The sequence below is a fragment of the Manacus candei genome, unplaced genomic scaffold, assembly GCF_025592945.1.
Source record: "Manacus candei isolate 608988 ecotype Guabito, Panama unplaced genomic scaffold, ASM2559294v1 h1tg000027l, whole genome shotgun sequence".
NCBI lineage: Eukaryota > Metazoa > Chordata > Aves > Passeriformes > Pipridae > Manacus > Manacus candei.
In genome coordinates this window covers 5,243,424-5,263,072 of record NW_026138075.1, presented here as the reverse complement: position 1 = coordinate 5,263,072, position 19,649 = coordinate 5,243,424, and the positions used below count along the sequence as shown (strand labels likewise).

At 36.9% G+C, this 19,649-nt stretch overlaps 1 protein-coding gene across 5 annotated transcripts in view; it reads left to right on the top strand.

Annotated features, from left to right (window-relative positions):
* Window positions 1–18,962, top strand: part of TNFAIP8 (TNF alpha induced protein 8) — a 60,236-nt gene extending 41,274 nt beyond the window's left edge. For 4 of the 5 annotated variants that reach the window (XM_051789488.1, XM_051789489.1, XM_051789486.1 and 1 more), the window contains one exon: window positions 17,052–18,962. In XM_051789488.1, the coding sequence (XP_051645448.1) occupies window positions 17,052–17,617 (566 nt within the window). In that variant the 3' untranslated portion in view covers window positions 17,618–18,962. Of the gene's footprint in view, window positions 1–13,632; window positions 14,389–17,051 lie in introns of those variants that run through there. The other variant, XM_051789491.1, reaches the window with a different exon arrangement.
* The last annotated feature ends 687 nt before the right edge of the window (window positions 18,963–19,649 follow it).

Here is a 19,649-nt window from a genome sequence, read left to right as displayed (position 1 = left end):
TCTGTCTGCTTACTTGCATAAAAGAGTATTTGGTTGATTTGCAAAAAAGTCAGCTTGCACTGAATCAAACATAATGCTAATAATGCTGGTAAAACCTGCGTAGTAATGAAGCCTGATAGCCTGTGTTTTGATAAGAATAATTCTTATCTTATTTTGCTTGTTGAACAAGCAGATGAACAAAAAGGCAGCTCTTCCTTTTTTTTCATTTTCCTAAATCTGTAGGACAGATTTATTGAAAAGCAGAACTCTAAAAAATATTTCTCTATAGAAACTGTTTGAAAAAGAGAATATGTGAACATTCTCCCTCAGTTTTACAGCAGCAGAGATCTGCTTGCGTGGTATAGCAGGAAAGATCCTCTGGTTTCATACAGGAAGTTCCAGACAGTTTTACTAAGTTGGCTATATTTGAAATGTAGATTTCATTGTTTAAAGAAATGTCTTGCCTTCTTAGATGACTCAGATTCTTAAAATCCTATTTTTGCCTTTCTGTACATTTCTTTAGAAACTATTTGAGGTGGCAGGATTTTCATGCTGAAAAAAAGGCATTTGAAGCAGGTGTCTGAGACAGAAGAGAAAGGGTAGCTTTTTGATTAGTTATTTTTAGCTTGGGAAATACTTGGGTTTTGCTGTCCTGTGTTCTTAATGTGTTAGAATGGAAAACAAAACAGTTTGCCATTGTGAGAAGATGAGGTACAGATGTCTGAGGAGGTTTTTTAGTCTGTCTAAAATGTATTCCTGGTAATATATTCACATCTTTAAAAGAACAATTTAGAAAAGACATGAGAAAAGGGGAATTTATGTGTATGTGAATAAAGACTGGGATTAACAGATGAATATGTAGATTTGCAGCTTTTACGCTGCTTTGCCTAGTCTGACTGAACATGGCATGAAAGATCACTGATTAAAATACTGAAAAATACAGTCAAATACCTGTGGATTTGTAATGGTTCAGTGTATGTAGCATAAAATAGTCAGTGAACTAATTAGCTTTGTTTCATGAAGAAATGGTGCTTTTTGCATTAAAAAAATCGATGCTTCACAAATTCAAACTAAATGTGGGGCTCAGGCTTTTGACATTGAGGATATATAATTTTTTAAGCGTTTACCAAAGGGAAGGTGGTTGATTTTTCCTTTAGGTGCAAGACTGAATGTCACTCTAAAAGAGAAATTCTGATTTACCCTCAGATTATAAGGTCCAGCCAGAGAATTAGTAGGTAAAAGTCTGTGACTGATTATGAAAGGAGGATACATTTGGACAGTTACAAAATAGTTATTTTACTCTATTCTGTACATTCAATGCCAAAGCTAGTGATCAAGGCATAGTGGAGAAAGCTACAGGAAAAATATTTTAATGATGTTTGTAAGCATAGGCAGAATTTTTCTGTTTTGCTTAAAACAGAGATACTCAAGTGTCCAGGGAAGCATCACTGGCTATAGGAGAAGCTCTAAAATTCAGTTGCAGCTTCCAGATGTGACTCTGAGACCATGTGTTGGAAGATCAGGCTGAATGAAAAAGAGAGTTGATGGCAAAGTAATAGCACTGAACATTGTGTATATTCTGCCAGTGATCTGATGCTGAAGTGAGCAATACTTCACTTTCACCTACCTTATACAAGTGAATTGCAATATTTGGAGAACATTGGGATGTCTATAAAAGCAGATTTAATAGGTTGATATGGATTTTTTAAAAAATCTGCATAACAAGATCAAAGACCATAGGCTTTACTACTGTAAAAATAAACTCTACCCATTGTTACAATGAAACCCAAAATCACGGTCAATTTCAAATGGTAAACTTCTGAAGATCTTCTTTTTGTAATTATTCGAATAATGATAGAGCCTTTGACTTCAAGTAAAGTCAAATATTTTATCAGGAATAGAGAATTAAAAGACATTGCTAGAAGACAATCATTACTTCACTATATATTATACTAATTGCTAGATATAGGGTATGCAGCACTGTATGTGGGCTTTTTAGCTTTTGCCTTAGATCTCTTCATGGTCCATATTAGAATGGTAACATGAAACAGGTTTTTTTTCCTCCTATCATGCTGCTTAGTAACTTTAGAACAATCTTTGTGTTCATCTGTGTACCACAATGCTGTGGTAAATATGTGCGTGTGTCTGTACGGCATCAATCTGTATTGCATTTACAGATTCCAGCTACTATCGTGATATAAATAACCCTGGTACATTTTCTTGTAGTTACTTTTGCCCTGGATGAAACAAATTTTGTGTTAAAGTCCAGAAGAAGACTACAGCATTTAGCTGCATGGCATAATTTCAGTCTGGTTTTGATTGGTGACATGTCATGCACCATGGAAGGTACCAAATGGTTTCAGGATGTTATTTGACTTAATTCCATTCTGAACATTTCTGAAGGAAATGTTCTTAATGCTGTTGTGCTACAACTGGGTATCATTTTATATACATACGTTTTAGTATAACTTTCAAAATACATGCCGATATCAGTTAAAATTACTGTGATGTGAATATGTTTCTTCAATAGATGGAAATAGTAATTTATGTAAAGCTCCAGGGAACTTCAGCTTCATTCTGTGGGTTTTATGTTGTATATTTAAAAACTAGCAGGAGACAAATCTGTCTCAAAGGAAAAGTAAAATAATAGATATCAGAGTGAATGTAATACATAGCCTATGAAACAATGGCTATTGTATTACATTGAGAGCCTGCATTGCACCTTTATCATACTTAGTTTTAAGTACCACATTTCATAGGAGAGAGAGATCACTGCATTCCTACAAGTGCTCAGAGATTTTTTTTAGACATGATTAGCATTTTTTAATCCAAATGAGATTACTGAAGAATGAGCTCACCTGTTTTGTTCCTTTTAGAGCTGAGAAAAACACAGGAGTTATAAAATCACAGAGTACTCACTGTTTTGAGAATTCAGTACTCCCTCGTGTAAGTAGTCATGGATTTGTTTTGACATTTTGCAGTCACCTCTGACTGTGTGAATATTTTCCAGGGTAGAATTGTGTTCATTTAGATAACAAATAGTCTGCTCTTGTGCTCCTGCAGGCCACTTACTCCATCCACAGCATTGATGGGACTCTATAATGTGTGATTCTCCATCCCACTCACTCCAAACATTTGTGAGAACCTTTTTTTGCTTTTGTGACAGTGAACAGGGAGATCCAAATTGTACAAGTAGAGCACACAATTAGTACTTGCCCACAGACTCACCTTCTGCTCTCACCATGAAGACTACAAAATGTGGGTTTCCTTTGTTTCACCTGCTCTTTGCCCTCCCTTGTCAAAATAATAATCTCCATAAAACATTAAGGCCAGTGAAACAGGGACCCTTTGTTGAAAGTGGTCTGAAAATTTCAGTTCAGGAGCAGGAAGAATCATCCAACCCCAAAATGGATATGTTAGAATCTAGATTAGTCAATTTGAGGATTTTTTTTTGTTCCATATGTAACTTTCTTATTGCTGATGAAGAGAATGAAAATATTACTGTGGTTATGTACACAGTAGCAATGATAGTCAATTTGGCATTTTGTGTAATCCCTCCTATGGATAATTAGAATTCAAGATTAATAGCAGAAGGTGATGGCCTAAGAAGTATCACTTTAGTACAGGAAAGAAGGGAAAAAGGAAGTAAGCTTATGAGAGGTTAGAAAGAATTATTACTAACTAGATGCTGTAATACTATATCACATATGCATGAAGAAAGCATTGCCAGAGGTACAAATAGCGGAGTGAAAGTAAAATCAAGAAACTAAAGCCTTAATGAAGAAGGAGCAATGGGAAATTTGGAGGAAATAAGACTACAGTACAGAGGCAAGTCAGAACTGCTAGATATTTTTAAATGTAGTTTGGGGGATAGTACATTTTGATGAAGCAAGATGTGGGATATGGAGAAAGGGCTCTGAGAACAGGAATATGAATGCCATGGTTTGTATCACAGCTGCTGCAGCTTCACTGAGATGTGGGCTCTTGAATCTCGTGGAAAGAGCACTGACTACAGGCTGTTAAGCCATAAGACTCTGTAAGCAGCTCTGTATCTCTCCCTTTAAAAACTGAAAGAATGGTAGTTTTTATTTTCCTTGCCAAATTAGGGTCATCTTTAGGATAACCTATCTGTGAGTGGATTAGATGGCCACTCTCATTGCTTCTTCTCCAGGTTCAGAATTGAATAAATTGAACTGGTATTTTTTGTTCTATACTACATTTGGAAGTCCATATGGAGTAGTTGTCTTCTGCAGAACACTTTGTACCCCATGTATTTAGCAATCTGAGCATCTGGATCAGATGAGGAAGCTAATTTGAGCACAGACCACAGGATAAGCACTGGCTGTAGCTGGTAGGTTACTTCAGAGAATCACTGAAACTTAACAGGTTAATCATTTAGCTGCAATTGTTGGGTTGAATGCTAGATTGCTTTGAGAAAATTCCATTAATATAATTATACTTATGCAATCAAATCTTTTAATTCATAGTGAACTGTGACTCACATACTTAATTTCAAATAAGATACAGTCCTTTGAGCTATCTGGTTGATAGAGAGAATTGTAGATTAACTGAAGCTGCAGGGAATTTCTGGAGGTCATGGGACACAACCTTCCACTGGAGACAGAGCCAGCTTTAAAGTTGGATCCAAGGTTGCTTAGGCTTTTTCCAGGCATGCTGATCTTCGAGAGTGGTGGTTCCACAACTTCTCTAGCAACATATTCAGTATTTGACCACCCTTGCTATGAAAGTGGTCATTCCTAATGAGACTTCTCCTTTTGGCCTTGTGTCTTTTGCCCTCTGTTCTTTTGCTGTCTGTCCTCAAAAAGAGCCTTGCTCTGTCTATGCTGGAACTATTCAGTAACAAGTTGCATGTATCCATAAGGTCCAGTCCTGATCATACCTAGCACTCTCAGCTCATCTTCTGTATTGTGTGCTTCACCTCCCTAACCATGTTGGCATCTGTCTGCTGGACCTGCTTCAGTTTCTCAGCTCCTTTTTTTGAGAGATATTGGGGAGCCCAAAACAGTGCACAGTACTTCAAAAGAGAAGATAGTACTTTGGTTTCAAATTCTACCAAGACGTCTTCCAAAATTGATCGTTGTACTGGAGATTTAGTTTCCCAGTCTTCCTTTCATTTGTCTGTTGGTGACAGCATTTGCTGTATCATAGTACTTACACCTTTTGGTTGTTTTCTTTGGGGACTTTGCAAACTATGCACTGTTATAAATGAGATGGAAGTTAGAGATCAGGGAGCAACAGCCTGTGAATCTCTAGAGAATCAAAAGAAGTATCTGGGTAAGGGAAGGCCTTGCATCTACATTTGGAAAAACAATGTTCTATACCAGTACTATTTCCAAGTACATCATCAGGCTAAATGAATTACTTCTAAGAATAATGAGTATTTTGTAATACATGTGCCAGGAGTAACATAAGGAAAGTGTAACACTGCAACATTAATTGTAATTTGCAGGTTTTATTCAAAACTACATATCATTTGGTCAAATCTTCTGTAAAATGTGACAGTTTGTAAGGGTCCTTAAGCACTGCTTTTTGGGAAGCAAAATGCATCCCCTCCCCCCTGAGGCATTTAGAGTATCTATAGTAATAACTAAAGCAAACGAAAACTGTATTGCAGGTGTTATTTCAACCTTCTGGACTGTTTTTTTTTTGTTACAATAAGATTACAAAATGTGGTAAGAGGAGAGCATTTCATAAAGAGGTGTGAAAGATTTTTATGCTACTTCATGAAACAACTTCTGGTTTTCTTTGTTTTATGGATGCATTTCTATCCTGACTACAGAACAGGACACATGTTGGTACTAGTGATACTAATACAACTGCTGAAAACTTGGTTCTTTTAACCATAATGCCAGCAAAAGTACAAGCCTTAAGCCTGCTATCACCTGGGCACAGTCTCACTTTGAGCGAGGAGGAGAGGAACTGAGAGACTTGTACCTTGAAATATTGATTCTACATTCATAACTTTGTGATATTTTCTCATAAATTTTGTTCTTATCCTAAGATTCCCTGCCTGGATTGGGATGTGATTTGGTTGTTTCATCAGCTGATTCCCTGTCACAAGTCTGGTTAATGGTCCTAGTGCTCAACTGGCTAACTGTGAGAGGTAGAGAGCTTGCATCTCTGCATGGCATGTTGGATTCAGTCCAGGGAACTTGGGATCAGAAATTTTCCGCACAGAACTGTTTCAGCAGAAGCAATATAGAGGATTGGATACACACTGTATAAACGAATTTATTTTTCCCTACCTTTTGCAGAACTCGATATTGATATTTGTAACTATACAGATTAGTAATGAAAGATCAAAGAGTCTGTTTTGCAGAGCAATATGGAAAACCTACATTTAGTTTTAACATATAATATATAAACCTTGGGGTGTCTGCAGAGTCCTGTTCCTGCTGACAGTTTACAGCAATGACAATAAATTTCAGTAAAGTGGGAATAAACACTTCATTTATTTGAGTGCATTTATCCTTGAAAGGTTTGTAACCTCAAATTCCAGGGACATATTTTGAGATGATTTTATGTATCTCTGAAGGTCAGTACTTGCAAGTTTCTTTGAGGAATTGCTAGCTGACTTGTGATTTCAGTGGCTCTCTAGGAATGTGATACCCTCAAGTCTCTATCCCAAGGTGCTTACAATTAATAAATTGGAATCAATAAAGCACTGAATTAGTACATGCACAGACAAGCTTCTACTTAATTAACTACACTGTGGTGTGTACAAAACTTTGACCTTGACAAATGCAGAAATTACATTATTTTAAAACTTTCATGAGTTCTGGTTTTGCCTTTGCTATGTCTGATTTACCAAACTGTTCTACAAAGATAATTTTATTGATAGAAGGAAGAAAATTTTGGTTTAATATTAAGAGAAGTAAGCAGGTGACACTGGTGAATATTTCAGCTACTGATTCCAAGGGCTGTTTTTCACTACTTGCAAATGAGACAATGAATGAATGTTTCTGTTCACCTAAAAACATTTGTATTAAAAACATTCACTGAGAAATAGTGATGCAGAGTTTTCTTCCGATTCACTTGAAACAGTGAATCGTAAGTTTGAGCATCTTTGAACAGAAATGGTGGATACTTCAGGAAGAATAAAGTTTTACTCTGGTATCTTGTGGTGTCTTCATCAAGCTCACAGCCTTGTCCTCAATGGTGGAAATCAGAGATTTAAATTCTGTGATGCAAGACATTTGTATCCTAGTCGTATGTTTGAACTCACTTTTCTTTGCAACGAGCAGTTGGTCTCAAAATCAATTGAAAGAGCTGTAACTTCTAGTTAGATGTTGATTTGTTTGTTGTGGCTTTTTGTGTAATGCCATGAGGTTTGGGAGGAGAGGATATGGTGAGAAAAAGAGAAACTGTTGACATTTTTATTTTGGTGCAAAAATATAATCTGATTCGGAATTGACATTGACGGTGTTCCTGTTTACTACTTGAGTGCTTTCCTTCTCCAGGTTCAAGTATGGATTTCCTTCTTCTTACTATTTGGGTAATAACCTTGAAAATCTCAAGGTACAACAACCTTTCCTGGTGGTGTATATCCCCTCATAGCTGATGAGTGCTGTCTGTTGACTAGTTAAAAATGCCATTTGATGCCAGTGCAAAGTAAGGAAGCTAGAAGTTTAAATTCTATGGTAGTCAACAGCTGTAAAAACCAGTATAGTCAGTTTCATACTCTTTGCGTCAAGAAGTGAATTACAATAGATTCAGATTTTACAGAATCACAGGACAGTTGAGGCTGAAAGGGACCTTTGGAAACTGTCCAGTTTTAGTCAGTAAATATATTTGCCACATTTAAAAATAAATAGGATTGCTGGTGCTTTGTTGGATAACAAAGTTCTGTACCCAAATAATATTGCTTCCTGATGTAAAAGAAAATGACAGTGTTGCACACATGATATTTAGCCAGAAGATTAAATTTTACAGAAGAATAAGTTGCTAACTGTATTGAAGACCTTATTTTTCTCTTATGTTTCATATTCCACCAGAACTTAATGACATTAGTGAAAACAAAACTTTTGAGATGGTGGGAAGGTGGACTGGTGTTTTGACAGTCATAAGTTTGAGAGTTTTGGTGTTGTTAAGTCAAAGATTTTAAAGGTAGTTTGAGGGTTTTTTTCATAACTGTTTTGTATATAAGTACTTTGCATACTTTTTCAGCTGTTTTGAGCATTGCTTTTGAGTTGGAGGTGCCAGGAATAGAGCAATCCAAGTGGAAACAAAGAGGAGTCAAAGCAAAACCTTCAAAAGATAAACTGTGTTTCGGTCTTGAGGAGCCTGTTCTGAGCTGACAGCAAGGGAGTAGAATGAAGAAGAGAAAATACTCCCAAGTAATGATTTCATGGCTGGATGTTTGGATGAAGGTCATGGAGTTGTAGTATGGATACAGAAGGAACAGTCTGTGGCTACTAAATATGGGGGGGAAGTTAAAACTGAGGGATTTGTTTATTTTGCTCATTGTGGAAGGGGAAAGCAAGTGAAATCCTTGTTAACTGTGCAGAGAAAATGACCACTGCAGCCAGTAAGTGTAGTCCTTCATAATCACAGGTACTATGAATGATTAGTATGGAAGGGTAGACAAAGCATTTATTCTCTGTACAGCCATGCATTAAATGCCAGATTTATCCTTCATGCTATAAAACAGGAAAATGGGTAGTGGAAAATTAAAAACTAATTAAAAAGAGATGCAGGATGTCACTAGTGTCCCCGGCCTAAAGAACAGCCAGTATCTTGATATCTTAGATGACATATTTTGTTGTGCTTTATAGTCTGCATTTCAGTGTTGATATTCAGACACCTCCGAGGGGGGTGTCTCAGCCACCTGAGAACCGAGAGCCCTGGGAATCACTACCAGTTTTTTATGTAGCTGGCAGTCTTCAGTGCCTCAGAAGTTTCTTTAGAAAGGACAAAACTGAAATCAAATGTTATGTGTGTGTGCGCGCCTTGTTTAATTTCTCAGGGCAACAAGTGGAAGATAAAAAAGTAATTTTTGTATATATGTGTATGTATGTGTATATATACACACACAAAGTGAACAGTAGCAATCCAGCCTAATTTCAACATTATAATGAATGACAGATACCAAGGGACTCCTGTCCTGTCTGTAAGAAACAGAGTGTGTAGTTTACAGATCAACATGGAGAAGAACAGAGAACCAAAACTAGGAATACAGGAAAAACATTTTTAACTACTTTCAAAGCCACTGTAAGAAGGCTCTGCTATGACTTTCTTTACATGCGATTCAACATATATGCCCTTTGCATTTTGACAGCCAGGTTGCTACCTTGTCCTTGGGACTGAGTTCCCTGTTCCTCTCAGGCCAGGTTGCTATCTTGTGTCGATATTCAAATTCGTTGTAATTTTGCAACATGTATCTTAATCTTAACTTCCACCCCTGTGCCGATGTCAAATTTGAAATTTCTCCAACGAATTCCAAGTTTCCCAGGGCTGTGGGCCTCAGAGCTTTTCCTTCTGTATTCAAGCCAGAAATTCTTCTTTTATATATATAGGTTCTGTGCCTACAGCCTAGTTTTTGGGGGCTTTTTGTGAGAAGACATTCTTTTTGCCAGGATGTTGTAAAAAAGATACCTCTTTTTTAAACTTTAACTTTTGGTAAGACATTCAATGTAAAGGCCAGGTTATTTTATTGGAAGTTCCACTTGGGTCAGGGAGCTTGGCACCATTGCCTTCCTGCAGTTTGATATGTGTTTCTGAGGCTAGACAAAACATAGAGTACCTGCATTGCATTTGATTGATTGGAAGGAATTATGTAAGATATAGTTTATTTCCTCTAGAAAGATTTGTGCAGTATTACTCTTCACTGTGCATGGACACCTGGTAGATACCGAGGAACTTGATGCAGCCCTGAAATGGCCAACAGCTGAAATATACAGGCTGCATATTTAATACCACAGCAACAGTTGTTACATTCCAACAAGGATAACACATGGTGGCAGAGGATTGAAATACCAAATTAAGTTCATGACCCTGTTCCTTTTGACTGTCATTTTCTCTGTTTAATATCCAACATATTCTGTAGTACTCTTCTGAGAGCAGTCATAAGAAGTTAATCTGATTTTTTTTCTTCTTTTTAAAGCTACACTGTTAATTAAAATACATGCAGAGGCTCTAGGAAAGAGGGTTTTTAGAAGGTTTTTTTAAATGTCTAAATCAGCTGCAGTATATGTATCATGTGATGCACAGGCTGGCTGTGGGAAGCAAAAGCATGTAAAACCAGAATAACTTGTTGGCACTGGCTGCTCCCATGGGACTGCAAAACTCTGCACATACTTTCTTGTTGGAAATAGCATCATTCCTTTCCACTCTACCCAGCCTTAACTTTCAGGTACATTTTTTAGCAATTCTTCTCACTTCTTGGTCAAAAAAGTAATTTTTTTTTCTGTTTTTTTTTAATGTTTTGGTTCTGTTTTTACAGCAAGAATGTTGGTCAAAGTGTTTTGTTGTTTGGTCAAATTTTGGACATTTTAGTATGCCAAGGTTAGAATTAAATAGCAAAACTCAGAAGCAATATCATATGCGTTTTGCAAACATCTTGACATTGACTTATTCAACACTTTATTGAGGAAGAAAAGGTCTTCCAAATGATGTATTTTGGCTTTTCTTTTATCTTTTCCATGTTTCTACAGCTGAATATATGTTCTATATACTCATACAGTATGCATATATAGATTAGACATACTGTGTATTTCCAAAAATGCTTCCTTAGCCATATTTTTTTCCAAAATTCCTTGATTAACCGTTGCCTCAGAGTGACTTGCAGCCTCACATCTGACTTCCAAATCCAGTAAGACTGCTCAGGCAGTATTTGCCATGCATTAGGCTTGGCTTCAGGTGGAGCGCTTTTTCTTTTGAAGGTCTTCCATGTGAATGCTAAAATTAGTACACGTTGCTTGATTAGTTAACATTCTCATAGTATGCTCAGTTGGTAACAATTATGGCAAGCGAGAATTTACTACAATTTAGTGTACCTATTAAGAGAACTGTAGGCAAATTGTACTTGTGAAAGAATGCTTTGTATGCATTGAAAATTTTAAACTGTTTTCCAGTTAAAATTGATATTCATATATAAATCCCCCTTTTTAAAAACAAGGTGCCAAGTAAAATATTTGATCTTCCAATAAGGACCTTGTGTACATGAATCAAAAAGTATGTGAAAGAAGTAAGTACTGTACAGGGCCCCTGTTTAAGGTTGGTTTTTTTATTCTGCACTTGGCCATTTGTTCTCTGGGTTTTCTGCTGCCTGATGATGCTTCCCCAGGCTATCTGGACTGTTGCTGTCTTTCTCTCAATAAATTCTGTGGCTGTCCTGGTCTCTTCTCTCTCCTGCCCTCAGCCAGCTTAGAAGTTGCAGTACCAGTGTCTGAGGTTGACGAGTGAAAGCTGTCAGAGTGCTTCTGGTCTTGCATGTCTGGTACAAGCTTCAGTTTTCATCAACTTTTGAAAAGCCAACAAGTGAACAAACCCTTGTGAATGTGAAGACTGGCCAGTATGCTGAAGTGGCCGTCTGGGAACTGCTGTATTTTTGGAAGGATTCCTACATTTTAAGGACTTTAACATACCTTTCACCCAGGAAACTTCGAAGCACTTAGATAAGAATGAAAACACTGACTCTTCTATTTAAAAAGAAAAAAAACCAGCACCTAAAAACCTTTTTGAAACTGTGACTCACTCACTCAGATGGTTATTGGAAGGAGCTATATATCATGGCGGCAGCTAGAAAAATGAGCTTACCTTATTCATATCTGAAGAGTTCATAGTGAGTGTCCTACCACTCATGTTTTTTAATAATTTTGTCATGTAATAAGTATATTGTGAAAATTATAACATTATAACAGGTTTATGACTATTTCTATCTATTCTGTCCATCAGGATTGTTCACTGATGCTAACTCTTGCAGTTTACAACCATTGGGGCTTTCCTTTACACAAATTCATATATTTATATGCCCTGTATCTATTTTTTTAATGTTTCTGGACTTTATCATTCCTGAAAACAAGGGTAGGCCTGTAAAGACCCAGAAAGCAGAAGGCACAAGAAAGAGTAAAAATTCAGTAATTTTTTTTATCCCTTCACATCTAGGCAATCTCATGATTTTGGAGGTGCATGACTCATGGTCACGTACACTCAGAGAGCAAAACGCTGTCAATTCCACTTGATTTCAAGTTGCCTCCCTCCAGGGGAATCATGCTCTCTCACTCTAGGAGTCTGAACATCCAATTTGTGTGCCATGTGCAGACTTTCAGCTGTAGCTCTCCCACACAGTGTATAGAGAGGCAAACACGTCCACACAGGACACCTGGCAGGAAATTGATTGCCGTGGTTCTCAGCGCTATTGTGATAGTCTTTTAAATGCTGCCTGGAGCCCTCAGTCAGTGCTGTCCCTTTCCTCCCAGTCCCATGTCAGTGTTCTTTGTGCCTTGCCCAAAACCCGTTGTCATTTTTGGGCCTTGCACTCACCAGGTACTGGTGCAGCACGTGGTATTCCAGTCACAAAAATGAGAACTGAGTCTCACGCAGCAGTGTTGTTATTAATGGCTTCACAGTCACATTTTCTCTTCCGTTGGGACTGTTGTATCAACATAGTGAGTATCAGAAAGCTCAACTCTTGATTTGACCACAGAATTTAACATGGTTCACTGTCAGTTTTTACTGGATACCTCTTTTATGGTCCTTCTTTGTTATTAGAAGTTTAAAAATACTCAGTGACTCAATATTCATTGTCAGTGTACATGACATTGAATACACTCAACTGCAAGTGATGTTGAATGTACTGTAGACTGTTACCTTGTGGCAAAAAAGGTGTTTTTTTCCCCCAATACTACCTTTCTTTTCTTTTTTCCTTTTAATGTAAGTATAGTTGAGACATAGGGTATGTGTAGTAGTCATTTGCCACAGTATGAAGGGAGATGTACTAGCTTCCACAGCTTCCGTGTGAGGGAGAAGTCAGCATCACAGCAGCAAGCATTAGCCTGCTTGTACTTTTATAGGAGTCTCCTGAGAGCTTACTAAGCACAACTTTAAATTTTCACTGAAAGTTTATACTTCCATCACAGTTGTAAGGAAAACCTCTGCATGGCAAAATATTTTGGGAAAATTCTACGTGTCCAATATTTATTCACTTTAACACAAAAATACTGTGTTAAACACACACACACTGTGTGTTTGGCTGTTAAAATGAAGAAGTTTCTTGATTTCTAAGTTCACGACATTCACAGGAGGCAATCTCTAGAACATTTCCTCCTCTAAATCATAAATTAGATTTTGCATTATCCCTATGATTGGTCCTGTCAATTTCAGAGTAATGGAGACAGGATTTCCTTTGAGGGCCTTTCCCCTTTGACTGCTTTCCTCTGTGGAGGAGTGGCTTTACTGAACACAATCATTCATATTTGTATAGGTTTTGCAGAAAATGACATCCCATTGATTGCAAAGGAGTATTTCTTGATGATACACTTCTAAAAAGTAAAGTGTAAAACTGCATAGGAAATAAATAGGAGCTATTAAGAGCAGTTGGGAAGAAAAACAAGCTGTGAGATTCTTAAAATTAGTGGGAATACCTGCCCAAGTTCTGGGTCTACTGCAGGTCACCAGAGAAATGACAGTATTTCACTTTAAAGTGCAAGGATAGGACCTGTCAACACAAAAGATGTGATAAGACATTTATATATCCAGGCCAGCTACGGTAATCTCTTTCAAAAGGTGGCTGCATACAACAATCCCTAAGAAAATGAAGCTGCTTTAAGTAGTTGTCTAAATGTGCAGTTTTGGATGCTTGCGTCTGAAATTGCAGTCAGAGGTTTGGCAGGGGATGCTTGGCTGCCCTCACACTGAGAAGGCATGCAGCTGGTGGCTGCCCCTCTACCGGCACCCTGTGAATCAGCCATCTCTGATACATGCGAGTGTCTCCATCCACAGCTACCTGGTTAATGTTCTAACCTCTTCTTGACGTGTCACCTGTCCTCTCGAGTCACAGGACCTTTCTTCTCCCTCCCTTTCTGCAAACTGTTCCAGTTGGCAGTAACAGCCATCAGTGTTGCATTGCTTGCTCAGCGGTGCAATTTCCTTTCAGCTCTCTCTTCGAGGAAGTGAAACCACTGTGATGTATTTTTACATTTTGAGGTGCCAGAGCAAAATGGAGCACTACAGGCAGGAGAGAAAGGTTGCTGAGAAGAGCTGCTGTTACGGGGAAGGGGAAAAACCCATATTCACTCTGTGATAGCTTCTGACAGTGTTTCAAAGCACATGATAAAGCGTGCAGTGGATTTACTGGAATAAATAAGCCATAGGCAAGTCTTCACCTTGGGTATTTTGCTTCTCTTTCTGCTGTCAGCATTAACAACTGCAATTACTTTAGATGAGCAAGTAAGTTATAATTTTACTATTATTTAAGGAAGTATGTGTTTTTGTTCTGAAGGAGCTCTACAATCTTACTGCTTAAACTCAGTTTTATTTAAGCTGTGAAATACATTTTAAGTTTTTTTTATCATTGGTAATGAGGAAAAATTCTGACTATAAAATACAAACAGTTAGGAAGTTCCTTTTTTGATTGGTTGAAATACTGAAGTTTGGAATATACATATTTAGCAATTAAATTAGAACCCATGTAACAGCCCAGGGAAAATGAAGCTGACCTCTGATGTTTTTGTGGCAAAGTAGATAAAAGGTAACTGGCCATGCTAGGTAGTCCCAAAACTTGGACAGATTTTAGAGAAATACCATTAAGAGTTTAACAGCTTTTATAAGGGAGCAATTCCTGTTTTGATTACTAAAGGTAACTGCGTGTTGAGCTCCAATTTGTCAAATGTAAAATTATGCAATATAAGGGGTTTTCTTGTTGAAAAATTGTAAAACTTTAAGGAAACTGTCTAGTTTTCAGTTTCTTTAAATTGATACTTTGCAGGTTATTGTGCTAAAACCATACCTGAGTGTTCGTGTGACTTTCTTCAGGCAGGTTATGTAGATTTAGAACTATAGAATTGTTCAGGTTGGAATTACCATGGAGCATTCGATGTGATATAGTTAGAATTTTATAAGAATGCCTACAGCATCCTGGTAAAGAATGCTTAAAAAATATGGATATTTTGTATATGTGGGATTTTCTCTGCAGATTTCTGGAAGATATATTGAAACAGTAACTGCTATTAGTGTGAACATCTGTATATTTGTGAAGAATGTGAGCAATTAATAAGTAAGAAGACTAGGTAATAAAAGTTATTATAAATTGATATTCCTGGTTTGGAAAGAGAAAAAAAAGTTATTAACCTGTGGATCTTTGTACAGCATTGGCTGTTGTGTTCTAGTATTTGACCACTCTGAGATACTTGGATTAGTTTTATTTTAATAGTAGCAGTTGGGAGTTTTACATTTAAAAACACGAAAAGTGAATCAAATATTTTCAGTTCAGAATAATTGCTTAGCATCTTCAATGCCTTCCTGTATGTTTGTGGTTGAGAAGTGTGTCTGTCTTGTGATCTTGAGTGTTTTGCCCAAGATAGTTAACAAGGGGTTCTTTGGTTTTTGAGTATCCTTGTGTAGCAGAGATTTTAAAAAATGCTCTCAAACACTTCACGCTTCAAAACAAAATACTGACATGCACTGAAAGTCTTAAGAAACAAACCTGCTTGAAAGTTTCTGGGATGACAAAAAAGAAGCTAGTTATTAAGTTTCTCAAAGATACTGTTGAGTTAAAAATACAGATCTGTGTTTCATGTCCTGAAGGACAAGTTTCTTGTATTTGCTGAAACCCCTGAGGCACCCTGCGTCTGAACACACCCAGCTGCCCACATACCAGCAGTTAAGAGGAAACCTTTTCCAAATTCAGGGACTTACTGTCTGACATCTGCAGAGTTGATGTTTTCATTAAAAAAAAAAAAAAAAAGAAAGGAAATATTTCCAGTCCCTGTGTTTGCTAAGCAGACCTTCCATATGTATAGTAAATGTAAACAGATGAAGCTTTCCTTCAGCCTGTCTGAGACTCCAGGAAAGCTGCAGCACAACGGCAGCCATCTCCCAGGCTGTTCAAACTGGAAATGTGAACTCGCATGCGCCTTAGTGGAGAAGGTGCTGCAAAGGGAGCGTCCTGTAAATAATTGTTGCTGGCAACAGAACGGAGAATAACATTTCACAAGTCAAGTTTGTGAAGGAACGTTTGGGGTCTTTTAAGTATCTGAACAAAATTACTGACTGGTCATTGGGTATATTGGTGCAAGCAAGCATAGTTTGGGAAGTGGAAATCTGTTCTAGTATCTACTTCATTGGTCACCAAAAGATTTCTTTAAAAGGTTATGCTTGCAAGTGTTATGACAATCCCTAGACTGTTAAATTCTGGCTTTTACTGCATTAAGTATAGGACATAGAAATGTTTATCTGTACTTGCTTTCCTGAAAACTAACTTCTTCAAATTGCATCCAGAGAATCTCAGTATTGTTTGCTGACAGAGGATTTTTGTCTTTGTTTTATATTCCTGTATGTCTTGTCTATATAGATATCTACATATATATAAAATATATATAAAAAATAATAATAGATGTGTGGGTTCTGAATTCACTGATCATGTAAAAGGCTAAGCAGGAAAAGGTTTACAATGGTAGATTCACTGAATTACTATCTCTATTGGAGTAGTAGTGGTTAATTGTCATGACATTTGGGGTAGTCACAGTTTCAGATTTCATTATGAATGTGAGAATCGGATGAGCCTTAACGACACATCTGATAAAATAGGGCAGATTTATTGCCTCTATTTGAAATTCCATCAATCCATGTATATATATAGAGATCTTTTAAATGGTTTCTGAGCAAGTTTATTTGGTATTTTCTCAAAAATAAAACAGTCTAAAAGAACGTAAGCCTAAAGAGAGCAGAGTTTTAGGGATTTAAAAGATGGAATTTTCTGCAACTACACTGCATTATTTTTGTGGCAGTTACTAAGTCTATCATGAATGGCTAAACATGGAAATATTCCTTAACTTGCTGTCCAGAGAATGTCTATGTGGAAGTACTGACTGCATACTTTTTTTTACCCCTAGTGGCCACAGATGTCTTCAACTCCAAAAGTCTGGCCATTCAGGCCCAGAAGAAGATCCTTGGAAAAATGGTGTCCAAATCAATCGCAACTACTTTGATCGATGATACAAGCAGTGATGTTTTAGATGAGCTTTACAGAGTAACAAAGGAATATACACAAAATAAAAAGGAAGCAGAGAAGATCATCAAAAACCTCATTAAAATAGTCCTCAAATTGGCAATTCTCTACAGGAACAACCAGTTTAATCAGGATGAAATAGCATTGATGGAGAAATTCAAGAAGAAGGTTCATCAGCTGGCTAAGACCGTGGTCAGTTTCCATCAGGTGGATTATACCTTTGACAGGAACTTTTTGTCCAAACTGTTAAATGATTGCAGAGAGCTACTCCATGAAATCATTCAGCGTCACCTAACTGCAAAGTCACACGGACGTGTCAACAACGTGTTTGATCACTTCTCTGATTGTGAATTTTTGGCTGCCTTGTACAATCCCTTTGGACCTTATAAACACCATTTGCAGAAGCTTTGTGATGGGGTCAACAAAATGCTAGATGAGGGGAACATATAAGTACTTGTATTAGAGGTGACTGCCCATGAATTATTTGTAGATGGAACACTGTTGATTTATGAAGGAATAAGGGAGCATGCAAAGAGGGGGTTTTTTACATATTGACAAATATTTCCAAATATTTCCAAATGTCTTTATTAATTGATTTCTTATTATGAACTATGTGTTGCTATTCACAGTCCATCTGGAAGAAAGACTGTGCAGGACTATTTTTGCTATGCTTTGCCTATGGAAACAGCTTGATAAAGACAATCAAACAGAATGATCCAAGTAGAGTAAGAGTCTTGCAAGATAGATACACAAACCAAAACAATATGCTGTCAGACAATCAGCATCTTTCATAGATTTACAGAATTAATTCTAAACTATCAGAGTCCAGTAATGTTGGTAACAGACTATCCTGGTGATGGTACACTCTGTAATTTTTTTCACTTGTAAAATAGATATATTTGATTCATTTATAGTCTTTTGTGCTCTCTGCACAGATCACAGCTTCCTAGTATTGCCATTATGAAGCACTGAATTTAAATAATATCAACGATGCTGTCACATAAGAGTCTTAACAGCAGGCTTGTGCATCGCCAGCTCAGAGATGAAAAATTCCTGTCTGGAAAGAAGGATCTGCCAAATATAGATCCTTATAGACCTGCACAGATGCTTGCTTACTTTGATTATATGGGGATTATTTGAGGAATAAGCTACAGTAAAGTAGCCGAACTGGGGAAGAGTATTCCCTAGAAACCACCTGCAGTACCTAATTTTAACTCTGCCTGTGATAAGGTAAAACACAGTGACTTCTCTGTGCAATTCCTTGAGATATTTAGAATTCTGCTACTAGAATCATAGAATCAGTCATTTGGGTTGGAAGGGTCACAATTCTTTTTGGAAAGGTGTGAGTCAGTATATTTTATATGCTAGTCTGATGTGTATGATGATGTGAATTGACTAAGGTTGATCATCTGAAAATAAATTCCAGCCAATTTGCTTTCTGTACAATGAAACTAGAAACAGAAATTAGTTTTATCATTGTGTTATATACTATTTAACTAATGGAAAAATGGAATTTTGAATAATTTTTTTTCTTCTTTTCTCACTTCCTACTTTTTATCCTTCTTCTTCTCCTTCATCTTCTCTCTGCCTTGACATTGGGGATAAAAAAATGTGACTTTCTAGACACTGTAATGTACTTTAGAGCATGAAGTTAATACATTTCAAACAGCCGAAGACTTTTTGTTAGGAAGCATATACAGAATTTGCTGTTTATTTAATTGCCAGTGTTTTTGCTGTTTGCTGTGTCCTTTTGTTTTAATGAGTAAACCAAAGAATATTTGCACTCCAAAATTTTCTTGCCTTTTTTTTCTCCCATTGTTTCCTTTTAAATTGTAAAGAACAGACTTGGCCTATGCCATCAACAGAAACATCACAGCCTCTGACATATGGTTTCAGCATTACTTGTAATTTTTAAGAGAGAAAATTAAGTTTTATTCATGTTTGGTTTGTCATTAGGTTCTGAATATTCCTAGAAATGTGACAGAGAAATGTGTTCAAAATGTGAACTCATTTTATAGAAGCCACTAGCGTCCAGCAGAGAGAGAAGATTTATGTACTACTGAGCTGGAACAACAGGATAGTACACCAGAATTTGCCAAGAAATAGATTATTAGGTAGATATCTGAAGGAATATCATGTAAGATCCCTTCCATTAGTTTTACTTAAACAATAAATACATTATACTGGTGTCCATCAGAAGTCATGTATAGGGATGCAACATCATGAGGAAAATCGTACAAATTGTAGAGTTTAGTTTCTGATCTATTTATTTTATTTTCCCACCTAGAAGGAGAAAGCTATTTGTTTTCTTTACCAGATTTTCTCTCGGGGGTAAAAACAAAAAGGAACTTGAGTTCTAGAAATTGAAACAGTTTTCTTTACAAATCCTATTTCTAAATCATGTTCTGATTCTCCCAAAATAGCATAATTTATAAAAAATAGTAAGAGTTACTGAAAGGAGAGGACCATATGTAATATATGC